This window comes from Danio aesculapii, chromosome 1 (genome assembly GCF_903798145.1).
Source record: "Danio aesculapii chromosome 1, fDanAes4.1, whole genome shotgun sequence".
Taxonomy (NCBI): Eukaryota; Metazoa; Chordata; class Actinopteri; order Cypriniformes; family Danionidae; genus Danio; species Danio aesculapii.
Genome location: NC_079435.1, coordinates 2699643 through 2724291, shown reverse-complemented (window position 1 = coordinate 2724291; position 24649 = coordinate 2699643). Strand labels below are relative to the sequence as shown.

Here is a 24649-nt window from a genome sequence, read left to right as displayed (position 1 = left end):
ACATACATGTATACACACAAACACATATATACACACACATATATATACACACACACATATATACACACAGACACACACACCTCTACAGATATATAAACATATACACACACACGGACACACGCCTCTACATATATACACACAAACAAAGCTTCTACATATATACACACACACAAACACACACTTCTACAAATACACACACATATACACACAGACACACACTTTTGCATATACACACACACATATATATACACACAGACACACACTTCTACATATATACACACACACATACATACACACAACTCTACATACACACACAGACATGCACCTCTACATACAAACACACACTCACTAATCCACACTCTGTATGTTTGTGTTTCAGGATGATGTGATGAAGCCTCAGCGAGTGCGACTGCAGTATGAAGCTGCCGCAGCAAACCCAACCGCGGTCAGTGCTCAGAAACACACACTTATATTCATCAAAGACCCTTGAACAAACCTATCAGCTATTAGAGCCATCATCTCTGAAGGGTCATGTGACTGAAGACTGGAGCAGTGATGTCATATGTCCATAAATCCTGACGGTCAGCCTGCTGTGTGTGTTTTCCTTCACATTGAGCGTCAGCAGGGATTCAGAGGTCATTTCCATGCTCTGTGATGTGTGTTTGTTGTCTTGACCTTTGACCCCGTGTCACTGCGGGCGTAACAGTGACATGCGGCGCTAAACAAACACGCGCTGACCGGAAATGAAGAGAGTGTGCGTGTGCGAAAGCATGTAAAAGCTGCAGCATATTTGTACACTTCATATAACTGCTCATTCATTTTCCTTCGGCTTAGTCGCCACAGTGGAATGAACCGCCAACTATTCCAGTTTTATAGCTGATGTCCTTCCAGCCGCAACCCAGTACTGGGAAACACCCATACAGACTCATTCTCTCTCTCACACACACACACACACACACACATACACTACAGCCAATTTAGTTCATCAATTCCCCTATAGCACATGTGTTTGGACTGTGGGGGGAAACCGGAGCACCCAGAGGAAACCCACTCCAACACGGGGAGAACACCACATAGAAATGCCAACTGACCCAGCCGAGACTCGAACCAGCGACCTTCTTTCTGTGAGGCCACAGTGCTAACCACTGAGCCACTGTACCACCTCAATGCATTGTAAAATGCTGATGTGAAGCTGTGATTTCAGCATCATTACTGCAGTTTTCAGTCACGTGATCCTTCAGAGATCAGTCTCATATGATGGTTTGATTATTGAAATCATGTCTGACAGGGGGCGTCGCTAGACCCAATTTAACTGGGGCACGTGCCCAGTAAAAATAGCCAGTGCCCCAGTAAATCTTTGAGATATCAGTTACTTCATATGCAAGTGTATTTATTGAGTGGTAAGATGTTACTCTTATATTCAACTGAATCAGCGCTGGTTGAAAAGCAGTGTAGTTTAAATCAAAAGCAAGCTGACGCATCTCTGCATGTGCATACACACCCCTCCTGCTAGAACGCGCTGCTCTTCTCCCGGAGCGAGTCCCCGGTTGTTAACACATATGCTGAAAAAACACCCGCTCATGCGTTGCAAACCTTTTATGCGGAGGTGTTGGCACGCAGTCGACAAAACTAAAGTTTAAATAATGATGGTGATCTTTAGCTTTCTCATAGATTTTTGTGTATGAAGTATGACGAGTCAGGGAGGTAAAACTCAATAAAGCTAATTACCTGCCACGTGTCAAGTCTAAAACAACAGATAATTCTATAAAACTTATTTTTGTATTCAATAGAATTATCTATATAATTTCATTCAAATTAAATTAATATTTATGCAAAATATTTTTTAAATATTATTTTCCAGTTACATTTAGGATTATTTATTTAGAAGAATAATTGTATAACAACATAATACTTTATTTATTTATAATAAATCTTTTTGTGCACATATATATATATATATAATATATATATATATATATATATATATATATTAGATATTAATTATAATTATATTTATTATTATTATTTATTTATTTATTATTATTCTTTTTATTATTATTACTATTATTTTTATTATTATTATTCTTTATTATTATTACTATTGTTATTTTTAGTTATTATTATTCTTTTATTATTATTACTATTATTATTTTTATTTGATTATTATTCTTTTATTATTATTACTATTATTATTTTTATTATTATTATTCTTTTATTATTATTACTATTATTATTTTTATTTATTATTATTCTTTTATTATTATTACTATTATTATTTTTATTATTATTATTCTTTTATTATTATTACTATTATTATTTTTATTTATTATTATTCTTTTATTATTATTACTATTTTTTTTTTATTTATTATTATTCTTTTATTATTATTACTATTATTTTTTTTATTTATTATTATTCTTTTATTATTATTACTATTATTTTTATTTATTATTATTCTTTTATTATTATTACTATTATTATTTTTATTTATTAATATTTTTTATTTATTTTATTATTATTATTATTTTTTAGCCCCAGTAGAGCTTTATGTCTAATTTCTGATCATTATTTATGTTGAAAGTAGTTGAGCTGCTTTATATTTTGGTGGAAATTGAGGTAAATTTAACTGTTCAGGATTTCTGAATGAGCATTACGTTCACAAGAATGACTTTTATTATATTTAAGTGTGTTAGCTGTCTTATTATTTGAGTCTTTGCTGAATAAAAGTGTATTAAACATTAATGTAACACAGTGTGTCTTATATTTGGCTGCTGCTCTACATGAACACTACTGTAGTGCATGCTCAAAGATATTTACATTAGATGTCACCTACCTTGTTGTTGTCTATTGGAAGGAATGCGTCAATTGAGCCTCCATTTTAGTACAGGGTAGCGCTCCTTTGAAATGAATGTGGGACTAAGGTACAGTGGGGGACTGGCCATTCGGAGCCAGATATACACATATATCTATGATCGGGAGTTTTCCCAGTGGTCAGGATCCAAATATATTCTTCATTCATTTTCTTTTCGCTTAGTCCCTTTATTAATTAATTAACTGACCCAGCCAAGGCTCGAACCAGCGAACTTCTTGTGAGATGACAGCACTACCTACTGCGCCACTGCGTCACCCCCAAATATTTTCTTACATTACTAAAATGATAATTTTTCATCACTTTTCTACATCGATGGATCAGTGACCCCACTGGCAGTGCTGACACAGAGTGTGTTTGTGTGTATGGAAATCTATTATCTTCCCCCCCTGTTAAATTTGATCTAATACGTGTCCTGAAACACACCACCTCTCCTGCTTTCACTTTATCTGATGAAGGGAGCGAGTCGTTTGTGAATGAATCTCCGTTATGAACGACTCGTTCACTTAGCTGACAATAGTTTCTGGCCCCGCAGCGTCTTGTTGTCATATTTTATTTACATTGTTTGCTGATTTTATTCAACAAAGCTAGCATAAGCCGAGTATCAAGTGCTGCTTTGCCTTATAGTCAGTGCAGTAAGAGTCTGTATTATCATCAATACTTGTTGAACACAAAAGTTTGTAACAAACAAAAGCGTAAAAGTTGAAATCTTCCCTATGAAATGTTCGCCTCTGTGTTTTGTTTTCTTTATTTGCTCATTACTTCACCCGTACACATCGCTAAAGTCCAGCATCTTCACACTGGCTTTAATCTTGACTAGTGCGGTTGAATGACATTTGTGCTGGGAGCCCTGTACAAATATGGCGGCGCTATTGCCGCCTGCTCAGAGTCCAATATCTAGTGTACACACAGTTGAAGTCAGAATTATTCGCCCCCTTTGAATTGTTTTTCCTTTTTAAAATATTTCCCAAATTATGTTTAACGGAGGAAGGAAATGTTCACAGTATGTCTGATAATATTTTTTCTTCTGGAGAAAGTCTTATTTGTTTTATTTCGGCTAGAATAAAAGCAGTTATAAATTTTTTAAAGCCATTTTAAGGTCAATATTATTAGCCCCTTTAAGCTGTATTTGTTTTCGATAGTCTACAGAACAAACCATCATTATACAATAACTTGCCTAATTACCCTAACCTGCCTAGTTACCCTAATTAACCTAGTTAAGCCTTTAAATGTCTTGAAGAATATCTAGTCTAATATTATTTACTGTCATCATGACAAAGATAAAATAAATCAGTTATTAGAGTTATTAAAACTATTATGATTAGAAATGTGTTGAATCTGCTCTCCGTTAAACAGAAATTGGGGAAAAAAATAAACAGGGGGGCTAATAATTCAGGAGGGCTAATAATTCTGACTTCAACTGTATCTATGCTGCATGCTTATGTGTGTGTAGTGTGTGTGTTTTGTCAGATTGTGGGCTGTAAAGTGTGTCGTGTTCCTGAAGGCTCCACTGAACGCTACACCAGGTGGATCAACTCACTGAGTGCAGGACAGCTCCTCACACAGGTCTCACACAAACACACACCTGTACATGCATGCTCTCACATACACATGCACACAATTATACACTCACCGGCCACTTTATTAGGTACACCTGTCCAGCTGCTCGTTAACACAAATTTCTAATCAGCCAATCACATGGCAGCAACTCAATGCATGTAGGCTTGTAGGCATGGTCAAGACGATCTGCTGCAGTTCAAACTGAGAAACAGAATGGGGAATTTAGCATCAACAACATGAAGCATGGATCCATCCTGACTTGTATCATTGGTTCAGGCTGGTGGTGTAAGGGTGTGAGGGATATTTTCCTGGCACACTTTGGTTCATTAGTACCAATTAGCCGCATTTCCGCGCCTAAAGTGAGTGAGCCCAGGCCAGTCTCATTTCCACTGTCACTTCCGGGGCCTGATCAGGCCAAAGCGGGGCTTTCTCGGGGCCAGCGCCCGGCCATTTTCGGCCCGCCGAATACCTTGGGCCAAAGAGGGCCAGCTGGGGCTTCGGGGCGTAGTGAAAGGACAGCCGGACCCTAGTTTTCTGATCGCACACGAGTGCATGCGCCAAACAAATAAATAAATAAGGAAAATAAACCATCCAGCCCTATAGGCTGGGGTCTTTTGCTTACGTTCTCCTTGATGTGGTTCAGTAACGCATAATAATCTTTACACCATCAACAGAAAGTAGTCCAAGGCACTCGAAAAATGTGAGAAATTTTAAAAAGCCTTTATTCACATGGCTTGATCTTAAAAGAAACCTACACGTTTCAGCAAGGATCTGCCTTCATCAGGGTAACAGTGATCAGGTGCCTTTAGAGTCTCTTGAACATGACAATGAGTTCACTGTACTCAAATGGCCTCCACAGTCACCAGAGCTCAATCCAATAGAGCACTTTTAGGATGTGATGGAACTGGAGATTGGCATCATGGATGTGCAGCCAACAAATCTGCAGCAACTGTGTGATGCTATTATGTCAATATGGAGCAAAATCTCTGAGGAATATTTACAGTAGCTTGTTGCATCTGTCACGGGGGATTAAGGCAGTTCTGAAGGCAAAAGGGGGTCCAACCCGGTACTAGTAAGGTGTACCTAATAAAGTGGCCGGTGAGTGTATATCATACTAACACGCATACACACTTATACATTCATACTAATGTGTGTGTGTGTGTATATCTCTATTTGACGACTGTCTGTTTGATCTCACTCTGTAAGATCTTTCAGTGTGTGTGTGTGAGGTCAGGATGTGTGTGTGAGTGTGTGTCAGGAAAGGCGAGGCGTGTGTGTTTTGCGGGTCGCGTGCCTCTCGGTCAGCAGGTCACTCTGAGGAGGTGTACCTGAACACACACACATTTCCACAGAAGTGTTGAGTGTGTGAGCGTCATCGTCCACACACACCGACAGGAAGCGGATCTCAGAGGTCAGGAGGTCAGACGGAGTGTTCCAGCAACCCAGAACACACGCAATGATCGACCCAGAGGGAGAAATGACCACTGCTTCTGATCCCAGTAACCCTTTAGTAACTAGCAACACCCTAACAACCACTCAGAACACCTTAGCAACTGCCTTGTCAGATCTGCACTGAAGGGACGGTTGCTATGTTGCGATAATTCTGGATTTACAGAGTGGTTGCTAGGCAGCTTTTTTCTACGTGTGTTGCAGGTTACTGTGGTGTAAATATGCAGTTGCTATGGTGTTTGTTAGATGGTTACCATAGTGACGGATGTAATGGCGGTGTGGGTTTTCCTTCATGAGGTCTGTTGTAAGCGTTATGTTGGTCTCCTGCTCTGAGCTGCTCCTCCACATGTTCTCCTTCATTGAGGAGGGAGTCGTGTTTCTCTTGGGTGTGTTTGCACATTCCAGCCGAGGTTATGCAGTGAAACACACACACACACACACACAGCGGGCAGCATCGCTGAGGCCTTACGACACACTCTACCAGCTCAGTGCTTCTGAACACAGACAGATCTCTGATTTTAAAACGCACACACACACACACACACACACACACACACACACAAGCACTCTCATATACATACATGCATGCACTCACATATGCACACAAATATAGACACACATACACTCATGCGACACAAACAAACACGCCTGTATATACACACACTTGTTCACACACTTGTACACACGCACACATGTGTTCATCTTAACACCTATACACGCTTATATCACACAAACACAGATATACACACGCGCACACACACACACATGCATTCATATTAACACCTATATACACGCTTATAATATCACACAAACACACATACACACACACAAGTTCATACTAAGACATATACACACATATATGCACACACATTCATATTAACACCTATACACACACTTATCACAAAAACAAACATATATACACACACACACACACACACACATACTTATACGTTCATACACACACACACACACACACACACTTATACGTTCATATACACACACACTTATACATGCATACACACATATATGCACACACGCACACATACACGCGAATTCATATTAACACCTATAAACACGCTTATATCACACAAACACACACATACGTTCATACTAAGACATATACACACATATATTCACACACACACACACACACACACATGCATTCTTATTAACACCTATACACACACTTATAATATCACACAAACACACATATACACACACAAACACACACATGTTCATACTATACATATACACACACACACACACACACGCATTCATATTAACACCTACACACGCTTATAATATCACACAAACACACACATACACACACACACATACTTATACGTTCATACTTATACATGCATACACACATATGCACACAAACACACACACGCACACACACACACACATACTTATACGTTCATACTTACACATACACACACACTTATACATGCATACACCCATATATGCATACACACACACACACACACACACACACGTTTATACCAAGACATATACACACATATATGCACACACTCACGCATTCATATTAACACCTATACACACGCTTATAATATCACACAAACACACACACACATACGTTTATACTAAGACATATACACACATATATGCACACACTTGTATACACACACACATGCATTATATATTAACACCTATACACATGCTTATAATATCACACATAAACACACACACACACACACACACACACACTTATACATGCATACACACATACACACACACACACACACACACGCATTATATATTAACACCTATACACATGCTTATACTATCACACATAAACACACACACACTTATATGTTCATACTTACACATATACATACACACTTATACATGCATGCACACATATATGCACACACACACACATGCATTCATATTAACACCTATACACGCTTATATCACAAACACTCATACATACACACACACACACACATACGTTCATACTTACACATATACACACACTTATACATGCATACACACATATATGCACACACACAAACACACTTATACATTCATTTTTACACACACATACTTATACATGCATAATCGCACACAAATGTGCACACACAAACACACACACACACACACTTATACATTCATACTAAAACGATTGTGTCTGTCTGTACGTGCGTGTGTATGTGTGTATATCTCTCTTACTCGTACACATACATATTCAAACACACTTATATACTCACACATGCACACAAACACACTCGTACACACTTGTATACACAGACACATACTTGTATATGCACAAACACACACACACACACACACTTGTGCACACACCATGCATAAAAACACTTGATATACACACCCTCATATTTACATACACTGATGCGCACACACACACATGTTGACTGGATTTGAGAGAAGCAGGTTTTAGTTTACTAATAAGATTGAAGATTACCGAAATAAACCATTTATTTGTCTATTAATTATTATATTATATTCACCGTTAATAGTTCACCGTAAAAATAACGTGAACAAACAATATAAACTGTTGCTTTGGATTTCAAGCGGACTTTAAGGGTTAATTTGAATTAAATAGTGTGTTTTCTCAAATAAAAGTAATAAGACATCTTCAGTACACTTTAAAGAAGGCGGGGCCTCGTAGCCACGCCCACTCATTGTCTAGTCACTGCATGAGCCAATGGCAGCCTGTTTTGAGCTTTATTCTGTCTGTGAGTGTATGTCAGTTAATCACGCTGGCTCTGCTCTGCTATAGATCCTTCTTCATGTCATCAGTGAAATATTCCCGTCTTTCCTCCCTCCTTCATTCATTACCAGTAGAAAAAGAGTGAGAGAGAGATCTTCATCTCTCAGACGAGCTCCAGCAGCCAAAGTAAACTCATTAGAGAGTGTTGAGAACAGGCTAATGCGTTCTGGTTTGTGTGTCTGAGCTGAAAAATGAGACACAACATGATCGCAGTCTGGATATTGTTATGATGGAGAGGAGGATTTCGGACCAATGAGGTTTCAGTGTGGGCGGAGCTACTGAGTATAAAAGTGACTATTTGGAGATCCAGGACTGAAAGGACTCTGATCATTAATATGTTCTGATGGAGGGCGGCTCAATGATTAGCACTGTGGCATCACAGCAAGAAGGTTGCCGGTTCAAGCCCCGGCTGGGTCAGTGTTCATTTCTGTATGGAGTTTGCATGTTCTCCTCATGTTGGTGTAGGTTTCCTCCTGGTGCTCCGGTTCAGTCCACAGACATGTGCTATAGGGGAACTGAAGAACTAAATTGGCCATAGTGTATGAGTGTGTGTGAATGTGTATTGGTGTTTCCCAATGCTGGGTTGCAGGGTACCTGCTGTGAAAAACATGAATAAAGGGACTAAGCTGACGGAAAGTGAATGAATGAATGTTATGATGGAGAGGAGGATTTTGGACCAATGAGGTTTCAGTGTGGGCGGAGCTACTGAGTATAAAAGTGACTATTTGGAGATCCAGGACTGAAAGGACTCTGATCATTAATATGTTCTGATGAAGGGCGGCTCAATGGTTAGCACTGTGCCATCACAGCAAGAAGGTTGCCGGTTCAGGCTGGGTCAGTGTTCATTTCTGTATGGAGTTTGCATGTTCTTCTCATGTTGGTGTAGGTTTCCTCCTGGTGCTCCGGTTTCCCTCACAGTCCAAAGACATGTGCTATAGGGGAACTGAAGAACTAAATTGGCCATAGTGTATGAGTGTGTGAATGTGTATTGGTGTTTCCCAGTGCTGGGTTGCAGGGTTTTCCGCTGTGAAAAACATATGAATAAAGGGACTAAGCTGAAGGAAAGTGAATGTTATGATGGAGAGGACGATTTTGGACCAATGAGGTTTCAGTGTGGGCGGAGCTACTGAGTATAAAAGTGACTATTTGGAGATCCAAGACTAAAAGGACGCTGATTTTACATTCAGTATTGAGTAGGCTAAATTGAGCATTTTCTTTTCAGCTTAGTCCCTTTATTAATCCGAGGTCGCCACAGCGGAATGAACCACCAACTTATCTAGAACATGTTTTACGCTGCGGATGCCCTTCCAGCTGCAACCCATCCCTGGGAAACATCCACACACACTCAATTACACACATACACTACAGTCAATTTAGCCTACCCAATACTGACTATTTGGAGATCCAGGACTAAAAGGACTCTGATTTTACATTCAGTTTTAAGGTCATTATTTATTTGTTCTTCTTTGTTAAAGGCGTACTTCACACATTTATTCACTTTATTTTTCGGTTGAACACAAAAGGCGATATTCTGAAGAGTGTTGGAAACTGTTAGCAATTGACGTTCATAGTAGGAAACAAATACTGTGGAAGTCCATGGGTGCCATTTTAGGACATTCTTCAAAATATCTTCTTTTGTGTTCAACAGAAGTAAGTACGTCTGGGTAAATGTTGACAAAGGTGATTTCTGGGGAATGAATTGTCTCTTTAAGATTTAAGAGCATGACAAACGCAATCATTTTCAATAAAAAGACTGATAATATGTAACTAATTAAAAATTGTTTCTTGTTCACATTGATTCTGTTTAATTTGCATAGCTCCGCCCACAGTGAAATCTGATTAGACTACTCATTAGGGCATATTAATTACTAAATATGCTTGTATTGGCTGATTCATCAGTTGTTTTTTTGTAAATTTATTGTTTTGGATTCTCAAATGTCCATGCGAATATACATTTTAATAAATGCTGGGTTGTTGCATGTCAAATTTGGATGAATTAAGGATGAACCCAATGTTGTTATTTTTTCAATGACAATTATTTATATAATTATTTATTTAATTACATTATATATATATATATATATATATATATATATATATATATATATATATATATATATATATATATATATATATGTGTATATATATATACATTTTCAACCCAGAATTGAGTTACAATAACCCAGCAATTTTAGAGTGTATATTCACATCACATCAGTTATTATGGGTTACGCAGGCTTTACTACCACATTATTATTATTGGGTTATTTCAACCCAAATTTGAGCAAGATAATGGACATTTTAACCCAACTGATATGTTAAAATTTTATAGTTGACTTTTCAAAGTTTTTATAGTTGAATTTATTCATTTTCTTTTCGGCTTAGTCCCTTTATTAATCCGGGATCGCCACAGCGGAATGAACCACCAACTTATCTAGCACATGTTTTACGCAGCGGATGCCCTTCCAGCCGCAACCCATCTCTGGGAAACATCCACACACACTCATTCACACTCATACACTATGGACAATTAGCTTACCAATTCACCTGTACCACATGTGTTTGGACTGTGGGGGAAACCGGAGCACCCGGAGGAAACCCACGCGAACGCAGGGAGAACATGCAAACTCCACACAGAAACGCCAACCGACCCAGCCGAGGCTCGAAACCGGCGACCTTTTTGCTGTGAGGGCGATTATGCTACCCATCACGCCCCAACATGGACTTTAAAGCTAAATATTAGTACCCCCAAAAAATCTCTATTGTTACTGTATTGTTTAGCTACTAATATGTTCATTTAAGGTATTAATATGGGCCGTTTTGAAAAGGAACCATCCCAGTGACCGCTCTCATACTGTAGCTATATATGGAAGTAAAAAATATGATATTATGCTATAAATGTAAATTAAAGTTACCTAAATTATTCCAAAATACCCAAGAATGTATAGGAACAAGTAACAAGTAAAGAGGTTTTATAATACATTTTATTATTCTTTTATTTATTCTTTTTAATTATAGCTGAATTTGTCCATATTTGAGCCACATTTGAGTGGAAACAACTCTGCATTTTTGTGTGTGTTAACATATAGTTTTATTTTTCTATTGCAAGGCAAACCTTATTTATAGAGCACAATTTACTCAACCGTAGTTGATCCAAAGTGCTTTACAATAAAATAAACTAGAAAATAAAAACTGGTGTTAAAAATATAAGGAAATACATATGTATAGAAGTAATACTAAAACCACAAATAAAAATAACATGCATGCCTCACTCAGGGCAGGAGACTACAGTGCTAACCACTGAGCCACCATGACACCCATCTTAGTAATTGTTTTCAGAATTCTTTGTCCAAAGGAATTAAAAGAGTGTTTTGTATTATAATGGCCATCTTCAGTGTCTCTTTGATCATTTCTGACCAAGTGTGTGTTGTGCAGGTCTATACGTCTCATGGGCCGACTGTCATCATGCCGTCCTGGTTCTGCTCGCGCAGCTGGTTTGAGAAAGTAGGTCAGTTCCACGAGGGAGGAAAGGTGAAGCTCTGCTCAACACACACTGATGATAATTAAACATATGCGCAAAACTGAAACACCACATTAAAACATCAGTGAATAAAGCAGCTTTTTCCATTCACATAGGAGAACAAATCCTGCACAGATATCACTGAGAGAAGTGGGAGTTTCGCTGCACTGTTTGGGATTCCTCCACTGTGGGATTTGTTCTTGTCTAATAAATGAGCTGCAGTACGATAGTTTCGCCGCTGGGTCTACTTTTTGCCGGTGCATTGATAGTGACCAGAACACAATTGAATGAGCAATTTTACCCAATAAATGCATCAATAACATCCACAGATTTTTAGATATTCAATCAAATGAACTTAAACGATTTAAAACGACAACAAATATTTAGTTGGGCCCGAACTAACAAAACACAATTTAAAACATTTTAAACTGGTGGGGTTTTTGAAGTCAAGTGAATGCAAATAATCGTGATAACCATGAAACCGTGATTACTTCTTAAGCCGCCTTTCCACTGCACACGACATTCGGACACGACTGTTGGAATACGCCCCCTTGTGGCAGTCGCACAGATTTTTTAGTTCTGATGTGCACCATGGGGGAGAAGCTGTTCTCGCAGTGTCCGAAATAAAGGAGTCCAAAAGCAAGAGCCGATATTCTCTGTGCGTTCACAGTGGTCGAATGAATGAATGAATGAATGAATGAATGAATACTAGAAACTCATCGACTGGTAAAAAGTATTAGAGGGAATGTGGAGACAACATTAAAATAATATTTGTATTACTCTTTATGAATAGAAGTGTTTTTTTTTTAACGTAGGCTTTTTCTGATTTAAAAAATAACCAAATAAACTCTTATTGCTCATCTCGCGCACACGGACCTGCTTTAGACAACACTTGAATACATCACATCCGGTCGGCCGGTCGCATTACGGTCTAGTCGCCAGGAGTTAAAATATTTCAACGGATCCGCAGCTCAAATCGGATCCGAATTTTCCGCATACGGAGAGGATCGGAATCCACGCAGCACCCGGACTACTCTCCATTGGAAATGAATGACTTCCGGTCCGTCGCTTGTCATGTGCAGTGGAAAGGCGGCTTCAGACTATAACCGTACAACCAAAATGTATAATCGTTGCATCCCTACAGCAGAGTTTCTGCACATTTTTATTATTGGATTAAAAGTTGATCCTACTCCAGTTGTGTGCTTTTTTTTATTTTCCAATTACGCATTTTTTAAACATCTGCACATCATTACAGCACATAAATATAGATGTATATAAACATCACCGCTCTCTCTCTCTCTCCTGTTCAGGGCGTTCCTGAAGATCTGCTCTTCTTCTATCAGAGTCTCCGTCTCGGTGACTCGTGCTGAGGGTGGATGAGTGTCTGCTGGTGTACCGATATCATGAACACGCAGCGACCACACTCAGTGCTGGAGTGAGTCTATGTGTGTGTGTGTGTGTGTGTTGTGTGTGAAGGTTATAATAGTGTTGGATTTTTCATAGTTTTAAGTTTCTATTTCGTTTTGACTTTTTGTTTTCAAATTCAGTTAGTTTTAATTAGTTTTTAGAGGCAATGATTTACTAGTTTTTATTAGTTTCTATATTTTATATTGTTTAGTTTTAGTTTAGTTTTTATTAGTTTCAGTATTAGTTTTATTTTATTTTTTCTAAATAAGGATATTTTCAGGTGCAAGATTCAAAATCAACAAAATAAATATTGTATAATAAAAACTCAGCCATACATTTCTTGAAACATGTATTCAGAGGACACATGAACACTATCATCTCCCACTACCATCTACCCATCCTCAAATTCAAATACAACAGCTCAAAGACAGCAGCCCTTAGTACCAATATGCATGCAAGGCTGCTTCTGAGGTAAGATACACAGTAGTGATGGAAAAGTACAGATCTTTAACGCGGATGTTTGGACTCAACATTATGTAGTCAGCAATAGTAATTTCAGTCAATTAAAACATCACCATGATCTGAAAATGTCTTACAGTAAAGTTTTACAACGCAGCTGAATCATGATTTAAATATTCCATTATTTATAATTACATTACGATTTTTCTGTATGAAATAAAACTTACGTTTTTCACCAGATCCTCTCATTTTTAGCCCTCAGTTCACCCGCGGTTGCAGTGTTTAAGTTTAGTTTAGTGGTCACAGCGGGCTGTCATGTAACTTACTGTTTGCGTTTGGTCACTGAATCACGCATTGCGCAGTATTATCGGTTTAACCGCGTATCAATTTGATCTCAGTGTAACCTTACTGTTCTAATAACTGAATGAGAGTATATATTGGATTATTTAGAGTCAGAGGGGGTATTAGGCTTGTTAAAAAGTAACTCGTTTGTGTTAGGTGCTTACTGGAGACGCGACTCATTACAAATGATTCAGTTCGATTTGGTGAACTAGTTCACCGGTTCGCTTAGAAGATCCGGTTAAAAAGATTCGTTCGCGATCGCGATACAGAAATAAAACCCATTATTGGACACAAATATGTTTAAAGTAATAGTTTTAAGTGTCAGTGTGTAATGCTGTCACCGTGCTGCTGTCATGTCCACCTCCAATAATATCCAGCTGTAGGCCCGCAGAGCCACACACGTTTTCAGGCACCACACAATCCAGCACACACGATCTAGTCAAACCATATCTGGTTACGACGGATGTTAATGTTATTAACGTCTTCTCGGACATCGTCATCAATATAATTTTATATATATGTAATAACTTTTTTTATTAATGATTTCCCACATTAAATACTATACTAGGCGAATTTATAGTAATCAATATAATGTTTTTAAACCATAAAGTACTGGTAATTTGTAGTAATTATTATAGTTGCAACAATTAGCAAATTTACAAACAAATTAAACTATTATTAATTAATTGAAAAACAATTATATATATATTACTAACAGTTTGCTACAGTTTAGTAAAAGATAGTTGTTTATAATCATTTAAGATAATCAGTTTATAACTATATTATATATTGTTTTAATGATTAATTCATTTTTAATTGTGACGCTTTATCTGTTTGCTTTTTATATTTTTACAAGCGAAGTGATAACCCAAGCATGATATATTAAGATCCTGAATTAGTTATTACACTTAATCCTACAATTAGACGGTCTGTCGTTTTCTTTGTGTATGTGGACACGTGAATAAAGTCATAAGTGTCTTTAACCAATTATTTTATTAACATAATTTGAGTTCAGAACTGCAGAGATGTTAAAATGATCGTTATGATTTAGTAATGATATATTACTGAAAGGGGAATCATATTTGTGAAATTCAGTAGGTGGCGATAATGCTCCTAAGGAGTTGGTTAGTAATATATATATGGTTTGCCTAGATCACGTGTGTTAGATTGTGTGTCTGAAACGTGTGTGGTTCTGCGGGTCTGCAGCTGGATATATCTCCGTCCACTCGTTGTTTTTTGTCGCGGGAGCAACAACGAGGATGACTGGAGGAGAAACCGGCTCCATCTGGCCAATGGCAGCAGGAGTCTGAGGTGCCGTACGGGTCAAACACCTGCAGTTGAATTAGATTTACTTCTAAAAGCCTTACAGTTAGATTATATATTAAATACATTCACAAATACGAAAACGAAGGAGGTTTCTGCTATCATTTTAGTTCGTTTCAGTTAGTTTTGTATGTATACAATACAGTTTCAGTTCCCTACTGAATAAAAACAGCTTAAACCAGCCTAGGCTGGTTGGCTGGTTTTAGCTGGTCAACCAGCATGGTTTTAGAGGGGTTTTGGCCATTTCCAGGCTGGTCTTAGCTGGTCATGCTGGGAGCCCAGCCAAAACCAGCCATGTCCAGCTTAAACCAGGCTGGTCAGACTGATTTTAGCTGGAGTTAGCTGGTCATTTTCCAGCCAGACCAGCTAAGACCAGCCTGGAAATGGCCAAAACCCCTCTAAAACCAGGCTGGTTGACCAGCTAAAATCAGCCAGGGTTAGTTCTAGTTTTTTTAACTCTCGTTTTTGTTTTATTTCAGTTAACGACAATTATTTTACATTTTAGTTTTCGTTTTTTTCATTCGTTTTCATTAACTATAATAACCTTGGTGTGTGTTTGTGTGGGTGTGTGTGTGTTTTTATGACTGTGCTTGAGCATGTTTTTGAGAGTGTGTGTTTAATCATGATTTAAGTTTGTTTTTTTGAGAGTGTTTTTGAGTTTGCGTGTTTGAGGTTGTGTGTTTAAGCATGTTTTTGAGTGTGTGTATTTTTATGAGAGAGTGAGAGTGTGTGTTCGTGTGTGTGTGTGTGCATGTGTGTGTGTATATACCATCTGTGTCTTGAATCTGTCTCTGAAATTCCACAAATTTCCACACGTCTCTCCATCAGGCCCAAAAGCTGGACGTCAAACTCATCTGTGAGTGTGTGTGTGTGTGTGTGTGTGTGTGTGTGCACGCATATGTGCAGTGTAGGGCTTTATGATGCTCTCAGTTGAGGAATGAACACAGAGGAAGTCTTCTGCTCTTTAAATCAGCATGTTTTCCTGCTCTTCCTCCTGAATCTTGCAGTTTTCCATACTCTTCATCATTCAGCTGATGTTCATGTGTTCATCTCTCAGACAGACCATCTGGGATCTGCGCGTGGACTTCCTGCAGGAGCGAGTGCTCAGCCAATGGGATTCCTTCACCATATGGAATGCTGGGAAACAGGGGCGTAAACTCTACCGCAGCCTGAGACCCGGCAACCAGAGCAAGGTGAAAACACTGAACAAACAGCAGCTGAACGTGTCCTCAGCTTTATTTATTTATTTATTTATTTGTTTGTTTATTTATTTTGTTTGTCTGTTTGTTTATTTATTTATTTTATTTATTTGTTTGTTCATTAAGGCGACCGGGTGGCGCGGTAGGTAGTGCTGTCGCCTCACAGCAAAAAGATCGCTGGTTCGAGCCTAGGCTGGGTCAGTTGGCGTTTCTGTGTGGAGTTTGCATGTTCTCCCTGTGTTCGCGTGGGTTTCCTCCGGGTGCTCCGCTTTCCCACACAGTCCAAACACATGTGGTACAGGTGAATTGGGTAGGCGAAATTGTCTGTAATGTATGTGTGTGTGTGAATGAGTGTGTGTGGATGATTCCCAGAGATGGGTTGCAGCTGGAAGGGCATCCGCTGTGTAAAAACATGCTCGATAAGTTGGCGGTTCATTCCGCTGTGGCGACCCCGGATTAATAAAGGGACTAAGACGAAAAGAAAATGAATGTTTGTTCATTTATTTATTTTGTTTGTTTGTTTATTTTATTTGTGTGGTTGTTTGTCATTTATTAATTTTTTTGTTTGTTCACTTATTTATTTATTTATTTATTGATATTATTGATTGTTCGTTTATTTTATTTTGTTTGTTTATTTTATTTACCTATTGTTTGTTTGTTTGTTCATTTATTTATTTTGTTTGTTTATTTGTTCATTTGTTCATTTATATTATTTGTTTGTTTATTTATTTATTTGTTTATTCGTTTATTTATTGTTTGTTAATTTATTTACCTTTTTTATTTGTTTGTTCATTTATTTATTTTGTTTGTTTGTTTATTATATTTATTTGTTTATTCGTTTATTTATTTTGTTTGTTTGTTTATTATATTTATTTGTTTATTCGTTTATTTATTGTTTGTTAATTTATTTACTTTTTTATTTGTTTGTTCATTTATTTATTTTGTTTATTTGTTTGTTTGTTTGATCTTGTTAACAGTTTTCAGTGTTCTTGGCTTTGAACACTGCAGATTAAATTAATTAATATGTGTAATAATTATGGGCATGTGTTTAGATGGATATAATTTTTTTCCATTTATGTGCAATATCTCATTCATTCATCCATCTATTCATTCATTTTCTTTTCGGCTTAGTCTATTTATTTATCAGGGGTTGCCACAGAGGAATGAACCGCCAACTTATCCAGCATATGTTTCACGCAGCGGATGCCCTTCCGGCTGCAACCCAGTACTGGGAAACATCCTTACACTCCTGCATTCACACGCATACTCTACGTCCAATTTAGTTCATCAGTTCTCCTATAGCGCATGTGTTTGGACTGTGAGGGAAACCGGAGCACCCGGAGGAAACCCACGCCAACACGGGGAGAACATTCAAACTCTACAAGAAACACCTACTGGCCCAGCCTAGCCTCTAACCAGTGACCTTCTTGCTGTGAGGCCACAGTGCTAACCACTGAGCCACCGCGCCATATGTAATATTTATTTTGATTAAACTTCAACTGCCTGCTTACACTCTTAGCAACTGCCTGTAGAACCTTTAATAAATGCCTAGAAAGACCACCAGCAGCTACTAATTAACACCTCTAGTTAATGCATAGCAACTAAAATTAGTAATACCTAGTAACACCTTTATTAAATGCCTTGTAAAACCCCTAGCAAGCACTCAAAGCAGCCCCACGGTTTGCTACACTGAGGCCCCATTTACACTAATACGTTTCCCTTTTAAAACGCATAGGTTTTGCGACGGTTACGCTATCCGTCCACACTACGCCGGAGTTTTCGAGCGCCGAAAACGAGCGTTTTGAAAATGCTGAAGAGGCTGTTTTATATTCTGAAACACTGCTGCTCCATGTCAGTGTGGATGGGGGGGAAACATCTGAAAACGGAGGCGGGGGGCTGCAGACATTCGCCTCTCTGATTGGAGCTTTTCCCTCAATATTGAGTAGCCTACACACAGTTCAGTCCTGCATCCTCTCCTTCAGTTCAGACTTCGCAAGTTTGATATGGAAAACAAACTCCAGAGGACACGTCAGGTGAATCTTCAAAGGGAGCAGTGTACTCTATAAGCTAACTAACTAGCTGTAACTAGTCTTTTGCGTCTCTTCTGTAAGTAAATATTCACTTTGATTAATCTTTTAGCGATTGATTGCCTGAACAGAAAAATGAGCGCAGATCTAATCAACCAGCCCTTTTGCACTGGCTTCCTCTTCATACACACCACCGTGACTTTCTTTTTAAGGTAACAGAGGGGGCGCTCTACATGTAAAACAATAAACAAATGTTAACCCCTTCCTTCCCAATAGTATTTCAATGTATGCAAGTGGAGAGAATCAATATAACCCTGTCACACCTGCAGGCCATGTTGTTTCACTGTGAAATACAGTGAAAACAAGATATGAGGAACTGCCTATTTTCACTTAGATATTAACAACTGAACTGACAGCAGAAATGTTGAGGCGTTGTGTAGCTGCAAATTTATATGAGCGTCATCTTCACTGTGTGCATATTTATAACAAAATGGAGCCTTTAACATCACTGCCTCCTTTCATTTTCATTGAAAATATGAAACAGACCCTCTCTTTTGCTGAATATCAGTTTTAATAATCAATAATGGGCATTATAACAGTATAACGTACAATAAGGAAATAGAATATAAAGGTGAACAATCAGTCAATATACAGAATGTACGTGGTTACATTAATTATTAACTTATCTTTGCGTTCAGCCAAAACACGCTACCTGAGAACAAGTAATAGATTTAAAAGTCGGGGAATATGTCGTTATATATAGATAACAAGGTTAATTAAATATCACGTTTAGCAAATATAGTGTGAGTAGATCCAGCAGGAGATCCTTGATGAACAGTCTGACGAGCACAGCTCTCATCTGGGTAGATATGCTGCAGCGCATGACAGAGCCTGTGTGTGTGTGTGTGTGGTCACATGATGTGCGTTTTCAGTGCTGTGTAGATGGAGAGCTGTTCAGAAACGCTGGGTGAAACGCCAGTGTGGACGCGGATCGTTTTCAAAAAACTAAAACATACTAGTGTAATGGAGCCGGAGTGTAGATGGACTGCTGTGTGAAGTCTAGTTTTCTTCATTGTGTGTGTGTGTGTGTGTTTGTGTGTTTGTGTGAGCGCAGGTGAAAGCCTTCTGTGACGTGGATGACAACAAAATACAGAAGGGCTTTTACACCTATGAGGAGTCAAAGGTGAGACGACCTCAGATAGATATTTCAGGAAGCATACAGATAATTCCCTGAGTGTGTGTCGAGCCACTGCGATCTGAAATACTGTTTAGAGTGTCAAAAACCAATAATATCACATTCATTATAATTAAATACCCCTCTTAATGTTTGTTTGTTCATCATTGGTCATAACATGGCCGGAGATTGATCTGTGGGCGTCATCATGAGAATGTAATGGATGTCAATGCAGAACAGTGATTAGTTATGCTAATATAATGCAATCAATCAGGTTTAAGTCGAGACTCAGATTAGCCGTCAGCTGTTTTCACAGGAACTCGCATGAATTATTAATTTCCTGGAAAATCCATCATCGGGCCTGAGAATCAGACGAGCTGACACGGCCAAAAACATCATAATCAGCACACTGTGGAAATAATGAGGGGAAATATCACATCCTACTGGACCAACAACCATCAGCTCCTCTCTGAAGAGGACAAACAGACGAATAATGAAGACGTAGTTATGAATAAAACACTGTAAAGTTATTAAAAACTCACAGCTAAACAATATAACATTATACACTCACCGGCCACTTTATTAGGTACAACTTACTAGTACTGGGTTGGACCCTCTTTTCTTTCAAAACTGCCTTAATCCTTCATGACAGATTCAACAAGCTACTGGAAATATTCCTCAGAGATTTTGCTCCATATTGACATGATAGCATCACACAGTTGCTGCAGATTTGTCGGCTGCACATCCATGAAGCCAATCTCCCGTTCCATCACATCCCAAAGGTGCTCTTTTGGATTTAGATCTGGTGACTGTGGAGGCCATTTGAGTACAGTGAACTCATTGGCATGTTCAGGAAACCAGTCTGAGATGATTCACGCTTTATGACATGGTGCATTATCCTGCTGGAAGTAGCCATCAGAAGATGGGTACACTGTGGTCATAAAGGGATGGACATGGTCAGCAACAATACTCAGGTAGGCTGTAGCGTTGACACCATGCTCAATTGGTACTAATGGACCCAAAGTGTGCCAAGAAAATAACCCCCACACCATTACACCACCACCACCAGCCTGAAGTGTTGATACAAGGCAGGATGGATCCATACTTTCATGATGTTGCTTCCAAGTTCTGACCGTGAATCTGAATGTGGCAGCAGACATGGAGACTCATCAGACCAGGCAACGTTTCTCCAATCTTCTGTTGTCCAGTTTTGGTGAGCCTGTGTGAATTGTAGCCTCAGTTTCCTGTTCTTAGCTGACAGGAGCGGCACCCGGTGTGGTCTTCTGATGCTGTAGCCCATCCGCCTCAAGGTTGGACGTGTTGTGTGTTCAGAGATGCTCTTCTGCAGACCTCAGTTGTAACGAGTGCTTATTTGAGTTACTGTTGCCTTTCTATCAGCTGGAACCAGTCTGGCCATTCTCCTCGGACCTCTGGCATCAACAAGGCATTTGCGCCCACAGAACTGCCGCTCACTGGATATTTCCTCTTTGTCAGACCATTCTCTGTAAAGCCTAGAGATGGTTGTGCGTGAAAATCCCAGTAGATCAGCAGTTTCTGAAATACTCAGAGCAGCCCGTCTGGCACCAACAACCATGCCACGTTCAGAGTCACTTAAATCCCCTTTCTTCCCCATTCTAATGCTCGCTTTGACCTGCAGCAGACCGCCTTGACCATGTCTACATGCATTGAGTTGCTGCCATGTGATTGGCTGATTAGAAATTTGCGTTAACGAGCAGTTGAACAGGTGTACCTAATAAAGTGGCCGGTGAGTGTAGCTATTGATGAATAACATTATTAGTGGGGCTTATAAAACATGTTTACCAGTTGATCAAAACACTGACAGCCAATCAGAATCCACCTGACTATAGATGATTTAAAGAGACAGGCACATGCATTAGGACTGGATGTTATTTAATATTTTTTCTTGCAATAATTGCTGAATATTACAGTATTATACATTGTAATGCTGTATGTACACTAGTTTCTCACACGTCTGGTCTAAATGTGAGTGTGTGTTGTGTGTTTTAACTCACTCCTGTCTGCTGTTTCTCTCAGGAGCGGCCAAAACCCAAGATTCCTGTCCTTCACTTCAGAAACGCCTCGCCGCCATTTATTGTGTGTGTGAAACTGGTGAGTGTGTGTGTGTGTGTGTTAGTGTGTCTGTATGTATCTGTGTTTATATGTATGTGTGTGTCTGTCTGTGAGCAAGTGTGTCTGTCAGTGTGTGACTGTGTGTCCATGAGTGACTGTGTCTGTCAGTCAGTGTGTTTGTGTCTGTATATGTGTGTGTGTGTGTGAGAGTGTGTGTCCGCGATTGACTGTATCTGTCTGTCTGTGTGTTTGTGTATGTGTCTGCATATATGTGTGTGTGTGAGAGTGTGTGTCCGCGATTGACTGTATCTGTCTGTCTGTGTGTTTGTGTATGTGTCTGTATAAATGTGTGTGTGTGTGTGTGTGTGAGAGTGTGTGTCCGCGATTGACTGTATCTGTCAGTGTGTTTGTGTATGTGTCTGTATATGTGTGTGTGTGTGTGTGTGTGTGAGAGAGTGTGTGTCCACGATTGACTGTGTCTGTCTGTCAGTGTGTTTGTGTATGTGTCTGTATATGTGTGTGTGTGTGTGTGAGAGTGTGTGTCCGCGATTGACTGTATCTGTCTGTCAGTGTGTTTGTGTATGTGTCTGTATGTGTGTGTGTGTGTGTGTGTGTGTGTGTGTGTGTGTGTGTGTGAATCCTCCAGCGGGATCAGATATTATCACACTCGCAGCTGTTTCTTCATCTGTTTTTTATTTCAGCCGCCGCAGTCCACACAACAACCACACGACCACATATTAACCACAATCAAGTGTGTGTGTGTGTGTGTGTGTAGTTTACGGAGTCTCATACACACAAACACGACAGAGTGAATGCTAATAAGAAGCTCCTTTATCAACATCAGCATCTTCTCTGCGTTCATCACACAATCAGACAGTGATATAGTGCAGGATAATGAACTCTAAATACAGCAAAACAGCTAAAGCACCAAGGTGGAACGGTGGCTCAGTGGTTAGCACTGTGGTCTCACAGCAAGAAGGTCGCTGGTTCGAGTCCCGGCTGGGTCAGTTGGCATTTCTATGTGGAGTTTGCATGTTCTCTCCGTGTTGGTGTGGGTTTCCTCTGGGCGCTCCGGTTTCCCCCACAGTCCAAACACATGCGCTATAGGGGAACTGATGAACTAAATTGTCCATAGTGAATAAGTGTGTATGGGTGTTTCCCAGCACTGGGTTGCAGCTGGAAGGGCATCCGCTGCATAAAACATATGCTGTAATAGTTGTCAGTTCATTCCGCTGTGGCGACCTCAGAAATAGAGACTAAGCCGAAGGAAAATGAATGAAACTAAAGCTAAAAACAATGAAAAAATGAAATGGCAGGCCAGAGTCCTGACCTAAACCTGATTAGAAAATCGACTATCTAGCTAAGAAAGCAACACACATTTAGTGACCTGTGAAATGACTGAAGAACTCTGTTAGCGTGGTATAACCACAGCTATAATTGGAACTAAAATGCCGTACATCTGAAGAAAATCAAGTGTTTAGGTATGAACTGTTCCCTAAATTTGATCTTTATGGTATAAATATATCTTAAATGATTATTTATTCTACTTGGATGTTGAATGCTTGATTGGCTAATGGTCACTCTTAGGTGTTTGGTTGTTGTCAGATAAACACACAGCTAAAGTAGTTCCGGCATGTTTCGAGCGCATTACCGCTTTGTATCCCTCTGCCGAATGATCAGAGATATTTCACAGGCTGACAGCAATTATTTTATTGGACTGAATTTCTTGTTTGTGTGTGTGTGTGTGTGTGTGTGTGTGTGTGTGTGTGTGTGCTTGCGCAGGACATGACAGATGGAGTTCTGGAGGAAAATCTTCAGTCTCTGCAGCTCACAGAGGGAGTCCATTACTACCATTTCAACTGAAGACTGTGTGTGTGTGTGTGTGTGTGTGTGTGTGTGTGTGTGTGTGTGTGTGTGTGTGTGTGCGCGCATGTGAGAATGTGTGTGTGCGAGAGAGTGAAAGTGTGCATGTGAGAGAGAGTAAGTGAGCATTTGAGTGTTTATGTATGTGAGAGTGTGTGTGTGAAAGAGTGTGCAAGAATGTGTGTATGTAAGAGTGTGTATGTGAGAGTGTGTGTGTAAGTATGTGTGTGAGTGTGTCGGTGTGGGTATGTGTGTTTGTGTGTATACTTGTGCGTGTATCTGTGCGTAGCTGCATGTGTGAGTGTGTCTGTGTGTGTAAAGAGAGTGCGTTCGTTGTGTGTGTGTGTGCGTTGTGTGTGTAAGAGAAACTTGATGCATAAGACTGAGAGCTCAGGTATCTTCAAATGACCTCAACAGCATCTTCCTGTAATCTAGAGAATGCCAAACCTTCTGTCAGCGTCTGAGAAACATCATGAGGTGTGTGTGTGTGTGTGTGTGTGTGTGTGTGTGTGTTCAGACACTGGAGATCTGGGAAAAGCTTCAGACTGTATTTCCCAGAGTCCTCAGCTTGAGAAACATCTCACATCCCTCTAGCACCTAGACTCAAA

General features: G+C 39.2%; 1 protein-coding gene across 1 annotated transcript in view; it reads left to right on the top strand.

Moving 5' to 3' along the window:
- Positions 1 to 24052, top strand: part of b3gntl1 (UDP-GlcNAc:betaGal beta-1,3-N-acetylglucosaminyltransferase-like 1) — a 32097-nt gene extending 8045 nt beyond the window's left edge. Inside the window, 10 exon segments of the mRNA XM_056455289.1 lie at positions 380 to 445; positions 4340 to 4435; positions 12072 to 12167; positions 13467 to 13515; positions 13518 to 13576; positions 13578 to 13591; positions 16745 to 16880; positions 20028 to 20096; positions 22143 to 22217; positions 23961 to 24052. Of these exon segments, the coding sequence (XP_056311264.1) occupies positions 380 to 445; positions 4340 to 4435; positions 12072 to 12167; positions 13467 to 13515; positions 13518 to 13576; positions 13578 to 13591; positions 16745 to 16880; positions 20028 to 20096; positions 22143 to 22217; positions 23961 to 24041 (741 nt within the window). The 3' untranslated portion in view covers positions 24042 to 24052.
- The last annotated feature ends 597 nt before the right edge of the window (positions 24053 to 24649 follow it).